This window comes from Aricia agestis, chromosome 19 (assembly GCF_905147365.1).
Source record: "Aricia agestis chromosome 19, ilAriAges1.1, whole genome shotgun sequence".
In the NCBI taxonomy this organism is placed as follows: domain Eukaryota; kingdom Metazoa; phylum Arthropoda; class Insecta; order Lepidoptera; family Lycaenidae; genus Aricia; species Aricia agestis.
Window position 1 is genome coordinate 5,235,844 of NC_056424.1, and position 26,535 is coordinate 5,262,378.

Here is a 26,535-nt window from a genome sequence, read left to right on the forward strand (position 1 = left end):
TCTGACGCGAGTTTCACAGTTTTTACCCATCCCACAAAAGTGCTCTACGCCGCTAAAGAAGTTCAACAACTCCTACACTGGTTTCGGAGACGGTGGCCGGTTGCTTTGAAACAAAGCCAGTTACGCAGGAGTAATTTTATAATGCCCAATTGTGTGCGCAGTACACAAGAGCACTCTCTATTCCTTTACTCCTCATTACCCAGTGGGTCGGCCGACCGACTTGCGACAGATAACGGTTATTTAGATAACCTTTTTTTTACAAATTAAAACAAGACACGTTTATTTCTTGACATGTTGTAGCGTATGTTACACGATGTTATAAAATGTTATCGTGTTACACAATGTTTTATAACGTTATGTAACTGCTGTGTGGGAGCACCAACAAATTTTAAAATGCCCATCCGATGCGTAGATCATTATATTACTTGTCTGACAATCAGGTGATCAGCCTGACAACTCGAGAATCGAACCCACGACCTCCGAGTCAAGGGCTACGCTCTAAACCACTGGACCACGAAGGCGTATGGCATAAGTTCTAGTCACTTTATGGCCCAAGAGCCAGCGACAGACGTCCGTCAATTTATATATAAGCTGAATGTTTTCCTTTATATGACCCCTATAGAGGTAAAAACGACCAGTAACTATGGAGTTTCGGTCGCGGTTACTTTATAGTTTTAAGATGATAATATGCGTGACACATTATAATTGACAATAGTAGGAAAGTTACCTAACAAAAATTAATCGATAATTTAAAAATATCGAATCACTTCGTAAAGGAATCGCAATCGAAATTATCGATTTCGTACTGACATTCTGTGGTGCCGGCGATTTAAGATGGCCGCCCTTTTTGACCGAACAGTGGCCAATCTCTATTGACATAGGTTCCGTTTCATGCATCTGAAATTTTTCAAATGTTTTCGTAACAATAATTTTATACTATTTCACAGTTAGTATAATTTAATATTAATAAGTTAGCATTTACCAACTTTTCATTTTTATTCATTTACAATTATTATAGGAAACATTTGTGTTTGTAGATGGAATATAATTTATTACATATTGTTTTTTTTTGTTTTCTTGTAAAAAAAATCCGTAGCAAGGAATATAAGAACTGTCACCCATATCTTTATATATCTTATCCATATTTTTTTAATTTAAAATCGATGATTTTAAAGCTATGATTGTTATTTGCAGCTCCTGGTGTTGCGGAGAGTCCACGGTTAGATCAGATGCATCAACATCCCTCCATGTATCCTAGCAATTACAATAGGTATGTCGTGTTTCTGTTAATATGATATTTTTTTTCAGTTAACAAACAAGCCGTTCACTATATTTCGGCCGATATGTGACAGTAACACTATCTTAGGAAACCTTAAGACACATGTTATAATTCATGACAACAGGAGTATTTACTGACTTAATTTATTGATAATTAGATGATGCCCGCAACATCCTTGCGCCAAAAGTCGTTAACGCGGCGGAACCGTACATTTTCTCGGGATAAAAAGTATCCTATGTCCTTTCCCGGAACGTAATTAGTATATAATATATACTTCAACAAAATCGGTCCAACGGTTTGGGCGTGAAGAGGTAACAGACTGACAGACACACTTTCACGTTTATAAAATTAAGTACGGATTCTTATTTTATCCGCCAGGTCGACGCCGACGGGTGAGGAAGACTCAAACTTCGGTCGGGCGCCACCTTTCAGGACGCTATCGGAACACGCACCCGGTAAGACATAAAGAAAAATATTTTTGTTTTTCGAAAACAAGAAATACAATATAAAATAGTGTATCTTCAACTTTGCTGCTTAGATTATGAAAAATCTACATTTGAATACGACAAAAAATATTGTTTGTTCGCTCGATATCGAAAGTATGCCCATTGTAGATTTGTTCTTGGACTATCGCGTTACGAAGAAATAGAGATACACAATAGTATGGATTAATGTATTTCACTTACACATTTCGCTTAAACCGTGTCTTTAGAAGCAGTATAAACATATTTTTTTGTTATTTTAGGGTCACCGGGCGAGTACGGGAACACGGGCGAGGGAGGCACGCCCAAGGGCAAGTCGCAAGACGTGGCGTCCAAATCCCTCTCCGGTCTGGAGTCGCTGGTGGACCAGATCCCGTCCATCGCGGAGGGTGGCGCGGGGGCGGGTGCCGGCCCCGCCCCCTCGGGCGGAGACCCCGCCCCTCCCGCGCCCCTGCCTGACTACGCGCCTGCGCTGTACCCACCGTATCCCGCGTACGGCGCGCCAACGTATGGGAATAATGGGTAAGTAATTATGCGGCAAAAATGTGATAAGCCGTCATAGTATGTACACACCGTCATATGTGTTTGACATGATAATACATATAATGTTGTTTTATTTCGTGACTTATCAAGGGTGACATTGTGTTGCCAAACAACTCGTAGTAGGGTCAAAATTAGTGGTAGGAAAAGGAGGGGTAACGATTTTGACAATCTATGTATGTATTTATTATAGCGCTTTAACTAATTATTTAATTTTAATGACAGTGTTCTGTGCCAAAATTCTTCGTATATTGCCACTGTTGCAATCGATAGAAAAATAATTATTTCCAACGCACATTAATTCATATTATGTTTCTTTTGCAGCTACGGTGGTCCGTTCGTCGGTTACGGCGGCGGCTGGGGCACGCAGCTGATGCGGCCCGCGCCCGGCTACCTACCCGACTGGCAGTACGGCTACGCCCCTGGCGTCGCCCCGCCCTACGCCGCCTACAACGCCCCCTACTACAACGGTTACGCCCCGCCCCCGGCGCACCATCAACAGGTACAATAGTAAAGTTGATTGGTGCATTCCACATAAAGCGGTCCCCCAATTTTTTGATTTTGTCATTTAAGTGTTTAACTGTCGTACTCAGAGTGGAATATTAATTACTTAAAATATGTAATTAATTCGAAACGCGGACATAAGCCCCATACATTATCTGTCAAACTCTTAATTAAATTGACGGTAAACCATATAATTAAATGTCTCTGAGTGTGGCAGTAAGATGCATGTTCTGTTTTATCTAGCCAAAAAAAAAAATCTGCTAAGGAATCTTGTTTCAATGAATTGCATGTCTGAGGCATAAAGTACCTAGCGGAATAGAGCAACAATATCGAGCTGTCAAACGAAACCAAAATTTGGTTTTCATCTGTGTGAAAAATATGTGTACGTATACACTTACACAAGCATGATTGAACTTGAATTCTATGAGATTAAATTGTCAGCGTGCGGCACGTGCCAACTGGACGTCCAAAAAGAGTGCTGCTGTCATGTATCACACGTCTCTTTTTACTACGCAGTGTTACTGATGTCGGTATTAGGCGTCCAACATGGCCGGCCACGTAAGTGTGTATGCGATCATCATCTGGTATTAACACTTTCAGACCCACTTGCGCCAGTCTAGGGTAACGTTAATCCTTGATGGAATATCATGCTATCTCTTTCTTTCTTCGCATACATAGAATGGACAGTTTATACAGGATTAGCAATAACGTCCAGACTAGCACAAGTGAGCCTAATTTGTACAGTTGGGCCAGGGTGATATCGTTTCTAGTTTTTTCTCTTTTTTTATATCACCACGTCACATTTTAACGGTGGGGTTTCGTTACTGGGGCCGTACCACGAAACTGTTTTGAAACTCAAACAATTGAACGAGAATGCCGCGTCCTGCTCTAACAATGTCATTTCACGTTTGTTAGAGTAGGACGCGGCATTTTCGTTTGAGTCTCAAAACAGTTTCGTGGTACGGCCCCTGATAATAATTAGCGGACTTGGCGGTTTCTGACGGAGTTATTTCTTAATATTTTTTTTCAAAATAATCATGTTTATTCTGTCTCGTTCCTAGACGCACTACCTGTCGGCGCCGCCGCTGCTGGAGCTGCACAAGAGCGGCGAGCACGCGCCCGCCGTGCCGTCCGTGCCCTCCGTGGGCTTCGGCGGCTTCTGTTAGTGCCGCCCCCGCGCCCCCCACACCCCTGTAAAGCAATCTAGTGATGTAATTTTATCTTTTTCAAAAAAATAATGAGCTTAATTTCTAGTGTTTATTTGTAAATATTGTACGTATTTATTTGTCATCGAACCTCCCGAACGTCACGGGGCGCGCGCGGCCCGCACGTTTTCGGTCTGTGATCCCGGTCTAAAGTCTTGCCAATTTAACGTTTCGCGTTCTAGTCAATGGTCGTTGTGTCGGCTAGTCAAATTCTAAACGGCCCAGCGCGCCCCGGCCGTCATCTAAGTCACGAGAGCGGCCTACGAGTGTACTTTTACTTAGGTTTAGTTGATATCGTTCGAGTCGGCGCCGAGTCGGGCGGCGACCGGGGAGGTCCGGGAGAGTTACCGACGCGGTCGAGGTTCGGATCGCTAGGGAGTTAGGGCTCGCACACAAAACTGAGAATTCGCATCGCATCGCATCTTTATGTCATTTTTAGTTTGAGTTTTGTCGCAGATATTTGCGATGCGATGCGAATTCGCGGTTACGTGCGGGAGCCCTTAGATATGCGTGTTCGCGGACTCATCGCCGCGAGTGCTGTTCCTCGTTTGCCATGGGGCGGCTACGGCTCGTACCGCCCCCGCGTTTGCGTTTATTTTTTTATCGTCTTCGACGTTGTTGATGTTGAGTTTTCGTTCTGCGCGTGACTCGGTAGGACTACTGCGATTTCTGTGTTCAATTTTTCGTAGCGCTCGGGCGGGTGGTTTTGTACAAAATTGTTTCTTTGCACAAAAATGAATTTTAATATAAGATGAAACGAAATAACATACGTAATAAAGACATATACGTTAGATAAGTTACTCGAAGAATTTATATACGGTAGGGAGGTGCGCCGCCGCGGACGGTTCGACCGTCGATCGTGCTCAATATCCGCCTTTGAATAGTGCAGTGGCGCGACCAGGGGACTTCCGGTTTGAAGGGCCATGAGTTCCGTGTGGCATATTATGCCAGTACCCGCAGAGTAAAGAGAACTAAGGAGTAAATCGACTTCAAACAAACGGGCAACTATACGCGAGTTGGGCGCTAATATCACTTTCAACATGTTTCACAATGCTTAGTGCGGCGCGCGCCGGTCGATATAAAATACTATGTCAAACGTATAAATTTTGAGATCTCTTCTGAGTCGACCCACTCGTTACTTCTGTTTACTCTGGTACCCGGAACCGATATGCCAAGTTTGACGTATGCCAAATTGAACTTATGACAGTTTAGGGCTAACGGAAGAGAAGTTGGGTCAAACGACTAATATAATTGTAGTAACAGCGTAGTTACACTGTTGAACATAATATTTTGTCTGTGATTGTGCAATTTTGCCATATTATGCCAGCTTCGTGTGACGTTGGCATACAAGTGACTTTTACGAGTTGCTTAGTTGCCGCTGCACTATTTCAACGCGACATTTTTTAATTTATTTCTCGTCAGTAAATTACATAAAAATTATAATTTCTATTAATGAAAATCGACAGGGTATTTAAGATGTTGTATTATAATTTTATATTTATTTTTATTTTGTGCGAGTTTTTTCTCGTTTTGCGTTAAGAGTTATTTTATCGATATTTTTGTATAATCGATTGCGTCTATATTTCGAATGTTATTACAATAATGGGTGATAATTTTATTTATACTTAATTTGGTGATAATCTCTGTGGGTAGTTTATTTACTTAATTTTTTGCTAGTAGCTCACTCTAAAACTACAATATACCCGATGAGTTGATGTATATTTTTTTCTATTTCATCTTCAATAAATGTATTTATTGTCATTGGAATATTTTCATTTTTGTTTCTAAGTTACCTTTCATGAAGTACTTATAATTTGTCTAAAATTAGTTTTAGAGTGAGTTTGCGCTCACTTACAATTTTGTAATTTTGCATCATTAACGTACTTGATGTTGAAAAGACACAACATACATCTTGGGCCATTTAGGTGATCTTATTCATAAGCGAAATATTACAATCATAACACAATGTGTGCCCGAAAGTGCAATGTTTGTGTGACATTCAACATTTAGTATGTAAATGATTAGTGTACAATAACCTCGATATTAAAAAATATTTACACAACGAAACAAATTTCAATATTGCTATCCTTGTCTGACACAGTGGACAAGTGTGTAACAGATAAAGACAGCTACATTGAGTTTATTCATAGTGTATATATTTATTAGTAAAGAGGTGAAAATTGTATACGTTGAATAAGAGTGCTTTATGACGCTTGGTTTGATATTATGTATTTATATTTAACTGTTGTTTGCTTTGTGTAATACCAATTCTGTTGTAAGTGTAGTTACGGTGCTTTTCTGACATAATAACTGTACAATTTTTATTGTGTAACTCGGTATTTTTATTTCAAAGATGTTTACAATGTTTTGTAATATTTGAAAGTGATGTTTAATGCATAATATTGTAACTTTATTTAATCGTAATATTGTAAGAAATATAGCACCGATTCGCAAAAGCAAAGGCCTAACTCCACTGCCGCTTTGCCTTTAGAAACTTTTTTCCTCTGTCGATAGCTCTATATTATAGCTTTTTAGCTATCATTTAAACGAAATGTCTAAGGGTGGTTTCACCGTGTTAAGTTGGCAAAGTTACTTAACGGTAGTGCTACCAACATAAGTATTTTTTTATTATTATGGAATAAGAAACAATACTGAAAATGAGTTAATAATATCGTATGTCGGTAGCATTGCCATGGTCATTACGCCTTAACCTCTAGTAGTAATCTAGTTCTCTTCTATTCGGTCCTTCTTATAGTACCCTCGAATTTTAGTCTCGAATAATATTTAGATGTGATAGTTATTTCTACGTTTATAATCTCGAATATTGAGAAAGGTGCAATGGCAGAAGGTTAGAACTTTGTATTGACGTTGGCGGCGGTCTTATTCACGTATTTCAAACTGTACTTAATCAGATACACGATTGTAAGGAGAGGGGGAATAAGGCCGCCCCCAACTAGCGGGGCTCCCGCCGTCCGCGGCAAAGCCTCAGGCGTTAGTACCGGTAGTTGTTAAAGCCGGGCCCGGCCGATGCTCGGCAGCCATCCTAGTGTAAGTCTTCTATCAACGAGCTAGTGTTAGTTAGATCTCTCTACCGTCGGCCCTCAGTGGCTGCGTCCGCTCCGCTCTCGGCCGACGGCTTGCATCCGCGCGTAGTGGCCGATCGCAGCCGTGAGATTCATGGTCAAAGTCAGAGTATGAAAATGGAGCAATTTCTTAAGCGATTGGCTTTTTTGCGTATTTCCAACGTCGACTACTGGCAACATCAGCGAAATATATGAATAGCAACTTTTTTCCATGTCCATTGTACACCAACACTGGAGAAATAGTATAGGATTATTGGTAATACTTTTTTGTATTTTGACTGTCATGTTCATGGTATAATACGGTTGCGGTCAGCGGCGACGCACGGACACGAATCTGCGTGCGCGCACGCCCGCGCCCGTTGACGTTACCGCGTGGTGCGTGCGCGCCGCACGGGAATCTCGTTTAAGCTGGGTCCAGATATAATTTGCTCAACCCGATCACCGTATCCGTATCGCCGAGGCGTATCATCGCATATGTGGACAGGTGTTACGCGTATCACGATACGCGGTGCGATACGCCGTTATATGGCCATGCCATGTTGTAATAGTTTTTGACCGATGACTATTGACGTGAAGGTACAGTACAAATCGAAGCGTTCACAACTTGATACGGGGCTTGATACGTGATACGCGGATACGGTTATAGCGATCGGATCGGGCAAATGATATATTTGAAGGCAGGATAGTGGGTGAAGCCGGTAACTAACAATTTAAAAACTGTCTTTTTGCATAAAAGCCGGTCCTAAGACCGGAAAAATTATTTGAAATCAATAAAATTTGGATTATATGTATAGCTATCTAGCTATCTACGTCATATAGCTAATATATTATCTATATCAGCTAATTGACGAAGTAGATAAGTAAGGTTTGTTCAAGTTATAAGGGGAAAAAGAGTATATAATTGTAAAATGTAAGTAACCGGCTTCATCCACTCATGTCTCTATTTATCTGGGCCCGCCTTAAGGGTCGACCAGTGCGCCCACTGCGTCGCTCCCACTAATTGTACAGTATGTATATTTTTGTAAAATTCCTTCTTAACTGTGGCAATATTACGAAATTAAAAAAAAATATCTCTAATTAATAATTAGTACAATTTTTAGACACTTAACTCGAGTAACCGACCGATCTCTAATGTAATATAGATTGGGTATATGGACGGAAGAATTTCGTTTGCTTTGTATTAGTATAAGCCGGTTATTATAGCTACGGGCGGTGACGGAGCGGACAGTAATGTTTAATCTTGGATTTTACATTTATTCATAAAAAAACTTTTGTTCAACCAGTGTTTCTTAATTCCTTCCTTTAAATGTGAAGGGTTTTTTTTTCCTAAACCATTGCCCAATAAAATACTAGGCTAACATAAGAAACTAGGTAAAGAATTTGTAGATAGGTCAAGAAATAAAACTTGCGGAGGACTGCGGCACTGGTTACCAGTTGTAGGCGTAATGTTTTTGAAATAATTTAATTGATAAGTTAAATAAATGCAGTGGGTTACCATAGCTAAGCTCACACAACGTGTCATGTTACTAAGCCTCACGAAGGTTTTATTCTGTAAAATGAGAAGGATAAATAATTTCCATACGATACAGAAGCCACATACTGTCAAATGTCTGTTTGATAAAAATTAACCGCAGGCAGGGCGCAGTGCGTGCACGTTGTTAGGGTAGCTGCACACGTGCGGCGCGTGTCGCACGCCGCTTGGTTGTGAATCACGTTGCTTGTCACCCCGCCCCCCGCCCCCCGCCCCGCTCCGTCACGCCCATCTCTTTTGCCCACCCCCGTCAGTCGTTTCTTATTCCGATAACGAAAACGTGTTACTTGTTATATTGTACTTTTCGAGAAGCGAATTAGCCGCAAATGTGACGTCACAGTGCTGCGGGCGGCCGATCTGAGCCCGCTAGAGGCGTCGATGCCGTGCCAAACACAGCAACATCCCCAGAGCAATAATACTACTTTATAGTCTCGTATAGCAATAACGCGTTTATTGCAATTTTGTATCATGTTTACCTGTCATTGTTTTCTATAGTATTCCTTTTATTTAGTATTATATGAACGTTGAACTTTTCGCTCGTGCGAAGGCGGTTTTTAACGAATTTAGCTCAATTTTATTAATACTTTATTATTGTAATTTATTCTATTATCTACTCGCTTGTTGATTATACAGTTGTTTCGATTATTTCGCCGGTGCTGATAGGAACGTCTGCGACGGTTCGCTCTCGTTCGCCTCGAATGTGAATAAATCGAGTTTTACCAGTATCGTACGCGTAGGTGAATAAGGCGGCTAGTACTATCAGCCGAGGTACACATTTGTAAAATATTTACTCAAGTAACTCGCATTTCAATCACGGTGCTTATTTATGGTAGAGGGCGCGACAGGCAAGCCCAGGCGACGACATATCTCAGACTCTCGACGCTCCCTCGGATCAACTCGATTAGTCAATTATTTTAGGCCATACGCCTGTCGCGCCCACGACGCGCGTTTTTAAAGTACAATTTGTCGATACCTTTATCATTATTACTATACTAATATAGTTTTCCGCGATTCGCGTTCCCCCACTTGTCGGGAGCACGGTAGCCTATCGTCGCTTGAGATTATTCGATTCTGTCAAAATCGATCGGTTACATTTAAAGTTAAGGGGAAAATCGATTTTGATCGAGTCGAATCGATTTCGAGCGTTACGGGCGCTGTTATCAGCGAGCGACGAGTGCTCTCGCGAGAGTTTGTTTTCGCTAGCGCATATGTTTGTACAGTAACTATACCTGTCGTAGGAGTAAGCAGTTATGATAGTGTAACGTAAGATCTTATCGAATTACAGTCTAGTGTAATATAAACGCGAATTGTGACGTGTATTTGTAAGGGTTTTTTATATTTTAGTTTTGAATGTTCTCATTTGAAGAAACTGACTCGTTGGAATGTAATTAGTAATAAAACAGGAAGAATTTTAAATAATGATACAAGTTTAATGATATTTAAGTAATGTATTATAAATAGGTGTAAGGTAAAAAGTTATTAACACTGTATGGAAATTGTGACAAAATTATAGTCATTTGTAATATTACACTGATGTTTTATTATGTCCTTTCAACCCTGATACTAAAATACTTCTGTCTGCTGTCTTTATCTGTCATGTGATTATTCCAATATACCAGACAAAGACTAGCAGATATTGTATTGGCTGTGTTAACATTTTTATAGTACTTAAGCGGGCTAAGCTATAAAAACAAAACTAACGAATTCATTGTTATGGCACAGATAATGGCTGTGCTTTTCATTAATGTAATAACTTCAGTTTTAGGCTGCGTTTCCACCAGAGATGAGTTGCGAGGAAAGAGTTTTTAAGATCCAATAGAATCGCTGCGCTGAGTGGGGTCACGTCAATGAAGCGATTCTATTGGTTCTCAAAAACATTCCTCGCAACACATGGAATGGAATGGAAACGCAGCCTTGGTCAATTCAGACCGCAACGTGACGAGGCGAAGCGCGACGCGAGTCGCGACCCGACCTAAATTTGTATGGATTTGACAGATGTCAGCGTGAGAGGTCTTGCGAATCTGTCAAATCCATAGGGACCGTGCAGAGCGATGACACTGCCACTAGTGACGAGTAGCTGAAACTTTTACGAAAATTTTATTAGTTAATGGAATCAGGCGTTACTTTGCGGAAATCCATAGTTTAAATTTAGTTTGTTATTATTTTTAGCAATATTCCGCGAAAACAACTTCTACCTTTAAGTAAATGAGTGAGTGTACGCATAGACATGCGTACAGCACCTCCCTCCTCCCACACTGCCTATGCGTACACTCGCATGCAAGAACTTGCAAACACCACCACCACACAAGCAATAATGTTGGCAAATCCGTGCAAGGCCCCTCACCACCATGCAGGTTGAAAACCTCGACGCGCGTTTCGCCCCAACACCGGAGCATCCTCAGGATGTGGACTCTACGAACAACGTCCGTTAAGTGCCGCCAACGGCCAAAACACCGCCTTTTATACACTATCGAGCCCCGCTACTATCCCCACTACCCCCACTACTCTCACTAGTACCCCCGAACATATTAATAAGCGGTGACGTAGTCAAGCAAGTTTGGTCATTCAACAATGCAAATCTGTTATTTTTCTTTTCTTTTATGATCTCTATTATCAATCTGGTCTTTATTATGACACAAATGATGTTTTAAAGTACCTATTATTTGTCCTGAATGCGACATGCATATCGTTGCTTTTCATTATTTTGGATAAGCGTGCAGATACCTCTCCCATGTAGGTCAAACTGGACTTATATCTAACTATCTCTTTATCAATAGGACCTGCGTACAAAAACTTAACCAGTTCTTTCTTGTTTTTATTTTTCAAAATATTATTAATGATTTTTGGACTATATCCGTTGGATATCGCAATTTGGAAAATAATATTAAGCTCATTTTGATAATTATCTTTACTAAGAGGGATTGATAATAATCTATGAACGTAACTATGAAAGGCCGCGAGTTTGTGTTGCCAAGGATGACATGACTATGCATGAATAGTAGTATTAGTATATGTCGGCTTGCGAAAGATTCTAAACCTGTGTTTATTATTAACTCTAGTAATAGATAAATCGAGAAAATGTAGAGTGTTATTATCTTCACATTCTAATTTGAATTTAATTTTAATATGTTTTTTATTTAGTTCTTTTACAAATACGAAAATTTTATTGTCAAGCTACGGAAAATTATAAGATTTCTTGAGAAATTTGAGTATTTTCAAGAATTATTTCAGTGATTGTTGTATTCCCGGATGTTCATACATACAAGAAAAATAAAGGCAAATCGAACGATGTAAAATTTTACTATTTTCCTGCCAAAAGTATTCACATGCCTTGGCTTATTGAAAAACAAAAGAAATGGATAAAATCCGCTAAAAACATACGTAAGCATTTAAAAAGTTCCATGAATGTTATGTGTACACTTGTAAAAACACTGAATTTTGTAGATTATAAACGTTAATTCATTTTTGATGAACACAATATGAACCTAACCTGTGCCTAACCTATAACCGTTGCTTCTTTCAGTAAACATCCAAACTGGCTTCCATCTAAATTTATATAGGTACATACATAAGCACCACTCATTTAATTGGCATAAATTTGCATCAAAAGTAAGGATAATTTGGAGAAGTCCTGCCAGGGATTAAACACTGAGGATAGTATTGAACTTGAACCATCTTGTCAAAGTGTTGATTCTCAAAAGGATGATTCTTCAAGTAGGAAAAAGATTAATAGTGCAGTCTTTGTGTGTTATTTAAAGTATACTTATATAGTGTTTGCACTGATGAGGTACACTATACGGTACATGAGGTATAATAGTGACAGACAAAAGTTGTAAAGATGGTATCGAGCGAATCGCAGAAGGTTGATGAAATAAAAGCATTTATTTTAGTGAACTTGTTTTATTTTATTAATCCACAAGCAATTTCAGTAATTATTATAAGTATTTTTGCATCTTCATTATTTTATTGCAATATTTATCAAGTTTTTACTTTCTATGCTGATTGATGCTACTAATTACTTTTTCAGATATTTTATTAGCTAACTAGATAAGCTTTATACATTTTTATTCACGCTTTCGTTCTTTGTTTACGGTTAGAAACTCATCCATACTCAATATTATAAATGCAAAAGTGTGTCTGTCTGTTAGCACTTCACGCCCAAACCGCTGAACCAATTTTGCTGAAATTTGGTATGGATTTACTTTGAGCCCCGGGAAAGGACATAGGATACTTTTTATCCCGGGAAAATGTACCGTACATTTTCCCGGGATAAAAAGTATCGAGGCGCCGCGCGACCTAGAAGTTTTCAAGCGATACTAGTAGTTATAAGTATGTAAATAAAGTTTAAAATTATTCCACACTAAAAGTGCTCTTTGCGCCGCTGCCGGCCACTGCCATTCCGGTGTGAATGGGCCCTAAAATCATATGACACTGAAATGCTCGCCGCTGCGCTGCCATTTCGGTGTGATTTGAGCCTAAGGGTCAATTCCGACCGCAACGCGATGCGTAGATGCATTTCTAAATTATAGTGCAGAAACTATAGAGGGCGTCGTAATTCGACAGCAGCGACACGATGCGAGTAAAAGAAGTAACTTGTGAGTGACTTTGGCTTCGCATTCTCTTTGACCCCGGCTATTTTATAAGTGTTTTTTTTTTTAATGTTTTAGACTATAAAATGATTTAATACTTACACTCCCAAGTTGCCACATGCGGCCGCGAGAACAACAACAAATTTCCAAGAATCCGCGATCGTAGGATTAAAGTTAAATACTAGATGACGCCCGCAACTCCGTTGCGCCAAAAATCATTTATAGCGCGAGAGCCGTACATCATCTCGGGATAAAAAGTATCCTATGTCCTTTCCTGGGGCTCAAAGTAAATCCATACTAAATTTCAGCAAAATTGGTTTAGTGGTTTGGTGAAGTGCTAACAGACAGACACACTTTCGCATTTATAATATTGAGTATGGATGAGTTTCTAACCGTAAACAAAGAACGAAAGCATGAATAAAAATGTATAAAGCTTATCTAGTTATCTAAGAAAATATCTGAAAAAGTAATTAGTAGCATCCACCGGCATAGAAAGTAAAAACTTGATAAATATTGCAATAAAATAATGAAGATGTAAAAATACTTATATAATAATTACTGAAAATGCTTGTGGATTAATAGAATAAAACAAGTTCACTAAAATAAATGCTTTTATTTCATCAACCTTCTGCGATTCGCTCGATACCATCTTCACAACTTTTGTCTGTCAGTGTCACTATTTTTAACTAATTTCAGTCTGGACCTCATCAGTGCAAACACCATATAAGTAGGTATTCTTTAAATAACACACAAACACTGCACTATAATCTTTTTCCTACTTGAAGAATCATCCTTTTGAGAACCAATACTTTGACAAGATGGCTCAACTTCAATACTAATTACTATCCTCAGTGTTCAGTTCAATTCCTGGCAGGACTTCTTAAGATTATCCTTACTTTTCATGCAAATTTATGCTAATTAAATGAGCGGTGCTTATGTATAGCCCGTCAAAAAAGTCACGACATTAATAGAGTCGCCACTTGTTTCCGGTGTGGCCTCTTATGGCCACACTGTATCCAGTCACTATAAAAGATTTTGATACTTTATATTAATAACAGTTTAAAAAAATACGTTGTAAATATTATAATTTTAAATATAGTTAAGAAAATTTGAAATAATTATGTAGTTATAGTGTGTTTTTAATTTACGATATTACAAGAAACAATCTAATCTATGTAAAGTATTATAATCTTTGTACATCTCACCTCATCACTAACTTACACGTACTGTACCTGGTTCGGTGGCTCTGATAATGATCTTGTAATGCTATTATGTGTATTTTGTATCATATTATAAAAGCATCACCTACTTTTAAAAAATATATTGTCTGCTTACTTACGAATACATTATTGGTTCTGTTAAAAATACTTCATGCAGGTAACTTTATGTTAGTTATCACAAATATGTCATTAGCTGGTTAAAATTAATTGTATGTATCTATGTGCATGATGGAAGAGACTGCTCTCCACGACACAGGGAATCCTAGTGTGGGGAGCAATGTTTTGTTTAAGATATTACTTAACGTGTAAAATTATTTTTTGAGGGAAGTAAAGATTTGTTTGTTTGTTTGTATATATAAAAATGCAATAACTCGATTAAACGGTTGAACCGATGTGGCTAATTTTAGTCTTAAAATATTCCTGGATGTCCAGGGAAAGTTTACAAAGTTCACCGGGACATCAGCTAGTCACTAGTGTCATATTATATTATAACACCTCCGTGGTCCAGTGGTTCAGAGCTCGGCTCTTGACTCGGAGGTCGTGGGTTCGATTCCCGCGTTGGAAACTAATGGTTAGGATACTGCAGGCTCATCACCTGATTTTCTGACCAGTAAGATGATCCATGCGTCGGATGGGCATGTAAAAAGTCGGTCCTGCTGCGCCTGATCTCTTGCCAGTCGTGTCGGTCTGCCGTCCCACTGGGTTCTGAGAGTAAAGGAATAGAGAGTGCTCGTGTACTGCGCACACACTTGGGCACTATAAAATTACTACTGCGTAGCTGGCCTGGTTTCAATCAAACCGGCCACCGTCACCGAAACCGGTGTGGGAGCTTATATTATGAATTTATAACACCTGTTATTTAAGTACCCTCTCCCTGAGAGCTGCAGAGCTATTTTGATGACCAGTGAGAGCTGAGAGAAGCTCACTCCTGTTTTATTAAGGAACTACTTATTTAAGAAAATACAAAAAATAAATAAATGAAAAACAGGGTTTTGTTATTTTAATAAAATATGATCATCCAAATAATATTCTACAATGCAGTCGGAAACAGAATCATCGCCACATTCTAGGTGTCACAGTGAAGAGGCACTTTCATCTTCAATTATCAGCTCTTCAATATCCTAATAAAGGGTTAATTCCCACTCCTTGTATTTATTTTCAGTGTTTTTTTTTTTTTTCTAAATGATAGCATAAATTCTCCCAGTCATTTCGGTTATTTCGTTAAACGCTTTTTCTGCTACCTGTAAACATAAAACGTAATAACTATAATATTGTAAAAGTGTTAAAGCAGTTAGCACATAAACTGTGACACGAGAATTTTATATACATCTAAGCAGACTAAGATACATAATTACTCAAAGCACCTAAGTCAAAGTATCAATCATTGTAAGGCGCGTTTTATGATAGATTTTTTTGACAGTTCATTGTTTACGTAAACATAAGGTTTATGTAAAATTGTTGTTTTATTATGCCACATAATACTAACTCAGGCTACTTAAAATTGCATTAAACATTAACATTAACGAACAGAATTTATAAAACAAACGCATAGATACCTGCTACTATGGCGATTGAGAGATCAGAATCGGAAATGTGGACGCGAGAATTTCAGTGTTATTTTCGCGTGTTACTATTTTTCTTCAATGAAAATCTTCGAAGCTTTTAGCACTCTGACACGTCTTTCACTTTAATTATTAATATTAATCAAAGTAACATGTAGTTTTCACATTGTAAAACTTAATTAAAGCAAATTGAAAATCTTTGTTTTGTAAATTTTATGTCATAGGCACGGACGTAAAAAAAATACGGACGTAACCTTCTCTAATCACGATTCACGACTGAAGCCTAGTTATGGCCGCCCGTGTAGGACGTGTGCGTGATATGAGGGTTGCCATATAAATCATAAATTTCCCTACTTTTTAAATTTTGTAAACTCAGACAAGTTAAATGTATTTTTTATACTTAAACATATTTTTATGTTTTTTTCGCTTCAGAAATGTAAGCGGTTGTTAAAGATGTCATAATGAAAATATTATTTTTATGACACTATAGATAGAAAAAAAACACATGTTACGTACAGAGAAGTATATTATTTACATAACATTATTAGTAATAATAATTATGTACAAACATTTACAATAATAAAATTATTACTAGCTATTTGACCGAGCTTTGCTCGGTATTCGATAAAACACGAATAAAATGACATTTTCTAAAAATAATTCCTAGCTAGACAGATTTATCGCCCCCGAAACCTATATACGAAACCTGTATACGAAAAGATATAAGATACTTAAGTCCCGTAACCCGTATCATCAAACAATCAAGTAATGTTAAATAAATAATGGCTTGTTAAATCAGTTAACGGCCTGTTAGAGCTATCGAGAGTTCTACCATGCGCTAACGTCAAATCAAAACACCTAACATGGTGTTAAATTTATTCCTGGTCTAGAGGTCCATTCAATATTTTCATTCCTACTAGGTCTCAATGACGCGCGGGTGATTACACCAATAGCACCTTCCCTCCCCTACTACTGAAGGAAATCTAAGACAACAATTTTGTTTATGGACGCTTCACACCACGTCAGTCTGACCCCGTGCTTAGTACCTGAAGGACTTGTGTTACGGTGTGTTACAGGTACCAGACAACGGAAATATATTTAATACTGTTATACTATACATAATATATTTAAGATTTTTATTATATGATACACATATTTAATACACACCCATGACCCAGGAACTTTGAAAACTTTTTATTCCGTCGGCAGGATTCGAACCCGCGACCCCCGGCTTGAGCTACCGACAGCCCACCCACTGAGCCACAGAGGTCGTCAAACAACAATTATATCCACTTTTGTAAATTAAGAAATTAATAGGGGTGTAGACTATTTTTAGGAAATATATTTATTTTACAGATGTACCATCAAGGAAGTTGATTCCTATGCAATTGACAGACCAACGTTATTTGGTCGAATACTTATGTCAATTCAATGTTAATTGTGATCTGTCGGCTGGGTTTGACGGATTTGCATAGGAATCAATTTCTCTGATAGTACACAAGTATTTGGTTACACCTAAAAATATGTATAAAAAATAAATACACTCTTATTTCAATTTAAAAAATCACTTATTAAATATAAACAATATTATAAAGTTATTAAGTAAAATATGTCCATTTTCGGTAATTCTATAATACAAACTCTCAAAAAAACAATACTTTGTATTAGATTTCATTTACTGTCTACACCCCTATTATTGTGTTCCTGCCTAATTACTGGTCAATAGTATGCTAAATACTTACATGACACTAATAAAAGACAATAAAATTAAATTATTATTTGATTATTTAAAAATAATTTAAAATTTTCCTCGGTTTGGGGAAAATTTCCCCACTTTGTTATGGACATTACTGACCTGTTGAAGTTAAATTAATATTTACATTAATTTATCAAAATACTTTAAAAATATGTTATCTTACCTATGAAATATTATTCCTTGATGTTTTTTGTGTAAGGTTGTATTGTTCTTGCACCATTTTACAACACAAGATGGCATATTTATTTTTATTTATGAATGACAAAGACGTGTCACCGCGATGCAGTCTAATTGCGTAATGGCGGTACGATCGGCTTATTACAGTGCGAGTGTGTGTGCAAGACATATGATCGCCTGGGCTTATTAAGGGTGCTTCACTCATTTCTTAATGGCGATCCGTCCGTCATAGGCATAGAGTATACATTATAGCAAGCTATAGAGTGCTTCTAACAAGGTATGAACTGTAAGCACGAGTGTGAACATATTTTCCTATAAGCGTCAAACGATGGCGAATGGAACATCACTAGACTTGCGTTATACGTTTGACAAGTATCTATAGAACTTCTGCTTACGATCGGCACAACGGGGAACGAGCGATGCGCGCGCTCTATAGCTTATATCTTGCTAATGTATACTCTAAGGTCATAGGGTATTGATAAAACAAAGGGACAAATGTCAAAAGAGTGTTGCTATTGCTATAAAAAAAAGTTTCACCTCCTAGACATTCTTGACGCACTTTAAGTATATCAATTTAGGTTATACGGTTATAGGTTAGGTTCATATTGTGTTCATCAAAAATAAATTTACGTTTATAATCTACAAAATTCAGTGTTTTTACGAGTCTACACATTATATTCATGGAACATTTTTAATGCTTACGTATGTTTTTACCGGCTTTTATCCATTTCTTTCGTTTTTCAAGTAAAATTTTACGTCGTTCGATTTGCCTTTATTTTTCTTGTATGTATTAGAACATCCGGGAATACAATTATGCACGAAAACACTCAAATTTCTCAAGAAATCTTAAAATTTTCTGTAGCACTAGAGCTTGACAATAAAATTTTCGTGAAAGTTTCGGCTACTCGTCACTAGTGGCAGTGTCATCGCTGTGCACGGTCCCTATTCCCTGCTTAGTGTTTGTTAATTGTTGTCACATTTCCGTACAGAGATGGCGCTTCTCACCTTTTTCGTAGTTCCCGTTCTTTGAACTTCAAGAAACGAAAACTTGGTACGTACTATTTTTAAACAACTCAAAGTTTGAAGAATGTAGTTTGTATAAATGTTACATACGTAGTACGTACCGTGATACGTACAGTAAAAAAATAAAAATATCGTTAATAACTAAAAAATGTTTCACCTTTGTTTTTTGCTGTCAATTCTCAAATAAAAAAAAAAATTTTGATCGTTGTTTGACCATAGACTATAGACAATTTGACTTTTCTGTTCTGTCGAATTACATTGAAAAGATCGGTGGATCGCGGATTCGCGAATCGCCTGTAGAATTCGGTGTGGATTGAGATGTCGGATATCGGCAGCGGTGACGAGGGAATTTCTAGTCAGAGTACGTATTTATTTAAAAAAACGTAAAGTCCAAAACGCGTATCGTTTCGCGCCGATTTGGCTCGCATCCGTGACCGTTCCATTGTCGTCGGGACGTCCAAAAGTAAATATTTCATTGTTCCCGTTTCAAAATGGCGAATTTGCCTCTATTATTCGAGGAGCGCGAGGCCTAGGTCGGTTTCTGGCGAGGGCCGAGCGAGCGACGTCGGGCGACGGCGCGACGGTTCGCCCGGCTGGGAGTTAGCGCCTGGAGGTTGACGACCTATCGATTTTTTTGTCTGCGACCTCTCATCGGCGGGCGGGCCGGTGTCTGGTATCAGGAGAGACGCGAGGGCGGCGGCTCGGCCCACGGGAGCGGCGGGGGAGCTGGGGGCCTGGCGCGGCGCGTCAGCTGATGCCGGCGGGATGGAAGGTCGGTGGCAGCGCGGGGCCTGGCCCGTGCCCCACGGCCCCGACGACTCGGGGCCACCTGCCGCGGTCCCTGGAGGTGGAATCCGGATTGGCACAGTGATTGAATGATCAGTTACCACGCAGCCGTTATAACCTTGCGTGTTCTTTGTTCTCTGAAGTGATATTTTTTGTGCTCCCAATTTTCATGGAAGTCTAATGTAAGGAAAGCCATGGGTAAGTCTGAATTCTATTTTACCTGTGCTAGTATTTTTTTTTTAATCTAATAAGATTTTATACTGACAGATACAGACAAAGGATTATTAAGCAGCTGGTTGATGAAATAATCTTCTAATTTTCAAATAAACAAGATTTCTCTATTAGTTCGGGGAAACTATTCATATACAAACTCTTTGAATTCTACAAGGAGTATTGCTTATCAAAAATTTAACACAGAAACATGATACTTGTTTAGGTTTTAAATTTTTAGAATAAGAATTATGTATTTTTTACTACCTATTCAGCTTTTTCTGATAAATCTTGTTGATGAAGATTTTACCAAGGTATTTATTTACAAATCAATAGGAAAAGTGTCAAGATGTTTGGAGTGAAATTGGTGTAAGCTATTGATATTAATTCATCAAGGCCCGGTCACAGGTGACCAAGACACAATAGAAATTCTATTGTGTCTCGTTTTTACACGATCGATGTGTTAAATCGAAATAAAGTCGAGACTGAAATTTATTTTTATCAAAGTTCACCATCTTTGAAAATGATTGGTCCGCACACAATGGGTCGGCGGTCCGGATGCGGATCGTGGTCTGCCATTTGGTGACCCCTGTTTTAGGTATTTAGAAATGAGTCTATAATATAATAATATTTATTTTATAATGTTATTACAGTATTTATAAGATCATGTAAACATTGATGTTGATATCAAATAGTTTCAAGTAGTAATTCGTGTAATTGTTCATTTGAATGGATGCTTCATTACTAAGAGTGAAAGATGCCAATTAATAAAGAAAAACCAACAAAAAGTGAAAATCTATTATCTATACCGATAATGAACAATCATCTATATATATAAAACTCAAAGGTGACTGACTGACTGATTGACATAGTGATCTATCAACGCGCAGCCCAAATCACTGGACGGATCGGGCTGAAATTTGGCGTGCAGGTAGATGTTATGACATAGGCATCCGCTAAGAAAGGATTTTGATAAATTCCAACCCCAAGGGGTTCAAATAAGGGATGAAAGTTTGTATATAATAATACTTCTTAACGCGAGCGAAGCTCGTTAATAAAGTGAAAGCTCGTTATCTATATGAATTTTTTTTTTTATGATAAACTATAATTCTCTATAAGATCTTGAAGTTGATTTCTTTAAAAATTGTTGGTAGTATTGGCTCCTTAAAAACAATATGACGATTATACAAATACAAACATTAGTCTAACCTAACCAACCTACCTTTTTAAGCCCGCTATTATACACATTGGGCTAAGGCAATGAGCCAGTGTATTGGGCCAACATAGACACCTACTTGGCCATAAGTTGGAAGCAACATTCTGTACTTTACTGGTCCATTGCCTCGGCCTGATGCATACAGCAGGATTTAGGGTATTCAAAGCGAATCACACAATATATTCACTCACATTTTTATTTAAAAAACAGGTTGTCTAAATTAATAAATGGATTTTTATAGAAATGTTATGCACATACATGGTGATATTGATATCTTTAGATTGAAAACCCCTGATAGTGATAATTACTTATCCAACGTTTATAACAAATACCTGTTTTACAGGTGTGCTGTAATTTTTCACTATCTAATCCAGTAAGTGCAAATATAAATGCCGCTTTCTGGTTTCGTTCCATAACTTCACATTGTTTGGTTACAGAAGTAATTGATCATTATTATGAAATGGTTACATAAAAATTAAACATTATTATGTGACCTAACTGGTCTTTAGGGAAACATGTGCAAATTAGTTTTTGCAATGGTTGATCCATTGCATGATATCATAAATGCAATTGTCTGTGGTAGCTACTTGCGCTTACACCTCTGAATTTATTTTGGTATTATGTGTTTTGGTATGGAGATACTTTAAATCCCAGGATAGGATTTTAATGGCAGAAAAATGTATGGTTACCATGTGACACACAAATTTTTGCACATCCAAATAGCAGAGAATTTAGTTTTGAAGAAGAAACATTGCAAGAGAGAGAGGAAGGAATTGCAAACAAAAGAAAAGAATTGAGTAAAATATCATATAGTTTTTCATTTAGAACCATGTATTTTCCAAACTGTCTAATTAGATGATAGGTATATAGAATTATAACAGGCATAGTGCTAAAACTTTTATATTAGCGTATCACAAATGTATGTCAAGGCGACTGGTTCCAGCCTTGTGCAAAAATACAACATTATCTTATGGTTTTTTATCTCATTTTAGATTTGGCATATTGTAAGGTCGTTTTGCATCATCCTGCCTTCACTAATTTTAAAATGTAACATAATTTACATTTAAAGTTTTATGTCTTATTATTTATAAAGGACATTATTAATGTCTGTATAATTACATTATATGAATATGGTTTAAGATGAAGAAATTAATTAAATATTCATTCAAAACGCTTTTTGTGGTAAGTGCATCAATTAAAAATAAAATGCTAGACTACAGCTGCTGCTCCTATACATTTTGCCTTGATAGAACCCTTGGGTTAATTCATCAAGCCCCATACTTTTTATAATATGGATACTATAGGTGACAGAGACGCAATATTTTATTATTATTTATTTATTTATTTATCAAATAAGACATATACAATTATTCAACTTAATTTAAACAACATTAGAAACCAATGAGGTTTAAAAAAATAAAAATTCTATTGTGTCTCGTTTTTTCACAATCAAAGGGTTAAAAAGCCTTTATTTACTACTCATTACTCTGACTTAGAAGATAAATTTTTCACTGGTTTTAAAGAGGAATTAGTATTAAAATATGTTTCGTCCAATGCTTAGATTTGGGTACCCTAAGCATTAGGGGAATCTTAGGGCCTCCGGCACTTTATCAGGAAGTGGTGAAACAGGCCCTTACAGTACTAATAGCTAACCCATGTTTCGGCCATTGTGAATTTGTCAAATGATCGTCAGAGGACGCACTCAACCTGCTGACGTGAAGAGGGGGCATCAGTAGACGCATCAGCCGACGTGTGGAAGTGGCATAAATTAGTCGGTTGTATTCTTATTTCTTTGTCTAGTAGCTGTTCTCAAATATTTTTGGTGGCGGAACCCTTGAAGTTGCATTTTGACGACCCCCAAAAAAAAGAATGTTTTGTCTTTGCTTGAATTGTCTCCACTCTTCATGCTGGTGTCTGAGATGACATTTCTAAAAACAATTTATGTAACGCTCGCGAAACCCCTACAAAGCCTTTTGCGAAGTCAGCCTCCCACACTTTGAGAATGGTTGGTCTAGTAAGACATCAACTCGTACCGCGGCAAATAGTGCAAAGTAATTAATTCGAACATTGATAAATTGCGCGACTAGTCCCTTTGGTGAATTAATATTCGCATCTTAATTCGCGAGACGTTTTGAAATTTGCAGGCCGGCCCCATTTGAATATTTCATAACGGAATTGCATAACCGAGGTCGAGGACGGCGCGCGAAGGGATCCCACACCACATCCATACAAAATGGTACTGATCACATACTGATCATCAAATATTGGTTAACCTGATTTATTGCCAAGGTTACTCGTCCCGTAGGGTTCCGTCGTCAATGTTTCTTATTTTAAACTGATAGTTTTTTGCCACCGCAAGTAAAATGTCGACTTTTATCTAGTGTTTAGAATGGTTTAGATGTGTACCGTTCCGATCAACGCGGCAAACGACCGCGACCGACAAGAATTCAAATAAAATGCCACTATAAGACAAGTGTTATAGGTTTCATTTTGGTCTACGCCTCTACACTACAAAGCGACGCGACGGCGGCATGGGTCGCTAGACCAATGTCGGTAGAAAATAAAAACTATAGCTTCTAGGTCAATAGTGGCATTTTATTTGAATTTTTGTCGGTCGCCGTCGCTTGAGGCAAAGATCGGAAAGTCACCCAAAAATTATAATAATATTCGTCCCAAAGTCGGGCCAATTAACATCGCCTCCTCTTAGAAGTTTATCCCTTTATAGTTATATTTAGTATATATTTATAATTATATAGTATATTATTAGTATACCATATATAAGAACTTTATCCAGGTTCATTTTAAAAGTCATTTACGTGCTGGAAACCGTATGCCATGATCACACCTACCGAGGAAACTGGCGAGACAGTGCTCTCGGCAGAGAACTCGGTGCTCTCGGCCAATATGATCGGTCCTTTGAAAAACCTATGTGCATTTAGCAGGACACTTAGTTTCAAAATGGAAAACAAGAGATAAGAGACAACTGCACATTGTGGCCTCTTTGTTTCGTAGGTTCAAATATTAATGCATAGGTTCGGGACTAGTACTAAATTAAGTAATGTCTGAAAACGCAACTTACTAATTAACATCAAATTATGTCATCTTTTATTATGGCAATAAATTTTAAATTCATACAATTAACACGCGAGGTCCAAGGACGAAAGTTTTCTATATGAAGCCGATTCGCATATTCGGCCTGGTAAGTAGGTCGATTTCTAACGTAATAGTTTCAAAGTACCTATTTCGATATCTATTTCGCATTGGTTAATTGGAGCCAATGCTCGTAATTTCTTGAGGGGAAGTAGCAAGGGTAGCAAGCCAGAAAATTTTAATGAATATTACGACTGACTTGCCCATTTCTCTTCCATTCAGGATGTTTGACATATCCTGAATGGATAAGATAGGATATTATGTAGCTCTTGCGATTGAAGCGATGCATGAGGTAAGGAATCGACTCCTGAAATATCAAATACTACTAGCCCGTAAAACTGTTGCGCCAAAATTCGTTTATCGCGTCAAAACAGTAAAATTTTCCGTGATAAAAGTATCCTATGTCCTTTCCCGGGACTCAAGGTATCACCATACCAAATTTCAACAAAATCGGTTCAGCGGCTTGGGCGTGAAGAGGTAACAGGCAGACACACTATTGCGGTTAAATATCAGATACAGTTTGGTGACAACTGACAAGCTTATTCCAAAACCATAAGAATAAATTCTCAATTAATCACTTTGTTATACTAGTTCTAAAAGTACATTTTGATCCCTGTTATCGGCCATCAAAAAGTCGTCGGATACTGCGACTATTGATCTCAACTCTCAAGACTAATCTCCGCAACCTAGTCAGCGGGAAACGCTATATAGGTCTTCCGATGTCGCGCAATTTCTTGTGACGCTCGACTCGTGGGTGCGTATCGCTGACCCTCTAAATGGGTCAAAACAATAGCTCTGTTGATCATTCGCTGATGTGTTCTCTACGTCAAAGGAATCTGTTACAATTGAAGATGATGAAGAAGTGGTGACGTCTTAAAAATGTTATTTTCGTGCTTCTTTAATTAGTGCCTTTAGCAATTTTTGGGCATGAAACTGACTTATTCTGGTGGCTACTTTGTTTGCTACTCTTTCGTCATGTTACTATCACCTATGAACTTCTATTAGTTGTGAATGTGGCCTAAAATAAAGGTTGCGTCACCCATCGTATCAATTTACTGTCAGAGCCTTTACGGCGGAGGCTCGTCGGTCTTATAAAAGATTTGCTAATAAAACAATAACATCTAATGGCCTTTCCTAATTTTGTCGGATTTAGAAAACAGCTCCATAGATGTTGTACCCTTTTTATAATATCTTTCTATAGTATCCGACAAGGGATTGTAACCATAGCAAAAATACCAAATATCCTCAAGCCAAACCTTCGTTAGTGCTCCAAATTCCCAATTGGTGTAGTGAACTCTTTGATCTTCTGTTTAGACTAACCAGTGGTGGCAACATCAAACGTGGTTTCTCTGATTTTGTTATCATTAATGGATCCTATATTTTTATATAATTATATGGATCCTATATTCCGTCTTAATCAATTATGATCTATATAAAAAATCGCAACTCGACTAAATTAATGCGTCGTACCTATTTCGTTATTGCGCGGTTAGTAAACTTGTAGCAGACCAGCTTATACTGAGCTTTAATTTATTTAGATCGAAATAAATTATACTATAGTATAAAATCTTGTAAGTGAAACATAAAAAATGCTGCATAACAATTGGAAATCTATTCGCCATACCAATACCCTCGACTGCGGCTAATTAAGCACACGAGGTGGCTAGAAAAAATGTGGGTTTCACTTTTTTGCACGTCTGGCTTGCGTCTGCGTGTGCTGCCAATGACCTGCCTTGAACTGAGCTCTTGCCGAATACGCCTAGCGGACCAGTTACTGTCTAACGTGAACAGAATAAACCACGGACGGCAGATGAAATAAACTAAATCAGAGGTTCGTTGCTTTGAAGTTTAAAGGTTATGTTTAAACTTTAATGGTTCGTAAAGCTGACATAACCAATAAAAGAGATTAGAGAAGGTTGGTAAGGTGATGTTGAATGCCCAAAAACTCCATTAAAATAATTTCATGTTTCGTTTTCAATAAAGATTTCTTAATAAAGTTATTCGCGCATGTTGCGTAAGGATTTAAGGTTTTCTTATGGTTCAAAATTATTACTAAAATTACTGACTTTAAACACATAATTATAATCCATTTTATCTATGGACCGAATTTGATTACCCAGTAATTTCGCGGTGACCTAGAACGGGCAGATATTTTGGAATTTAGGCGAGCGTCGTAATTTATGTAGTTGACCTGAAATGTGTTTCTTTTTGCTACTGCCAAA

The 26,535-nt window shown here is 37.9% G+C and overlaps 2 protein-coding genes across 9 annotated transcripts in view; both read left to right on the top strand.

Annotated features, from left to right (window-relative positions):
• LOC121736822 (trithorax group protein osa-like) overlaps positions 1–9,497 on the top strand; it is a 101,506-nt gene extending 92,009 nt beyond the window's left edge. For all 6 annotated transcript variants that reach the window (XM_042128236.1, XM_042128234.1, XM_042128235.1 and 3 more), the window contains exons 14-18: positions 1,195–1,270; positions 1,658–1,734; positions 2,025–2,283; positions 2,626–2,803; positions 3,867–9,497. In XM_042128236.1, the coding sequence (XP_041984170.1) occupies positions 1,195–1,270; positions 1,658–1,734; positions 2,025–2,283; positions 2,626–2,803; positions 3,867–3,971 (695 nt within the window). In that variant the 3' untranslated portion in view covers positions 3,972–9,497. The remainder of the gene's footprint in view (positions 1–1,194; positions 1,271–1,657; positions 1,735–2,024; positions 2,284–2,625; positions 2,804–3,866) is intronic.
• Positions 9,498–19,206: 9,709 nt separating this feature from the next.
• The window catches only part of LOC121736823 (transcriptional activator protein Pur-alpha), a 28,642-nt gene continuing 21,313 nt past the window's right edge, over positions 19,207–26,535 (top strand). For all 3 annotated transcript variants that reach the window (XM_042128240.1, XM_042128242.1, XM_042128241.1), the window contains exon 1: positions 19,207–19,312. In XM_042128240.1, coding sequence (XP_041984174.1) covers positions 19,270–19,312 — 43 coding nt within the window. In that variant the 5' untranslated portion in view covers positions 19,207–19,269. The remainder of the gene's footprint in view (positions 19,313–26,535) is intronic.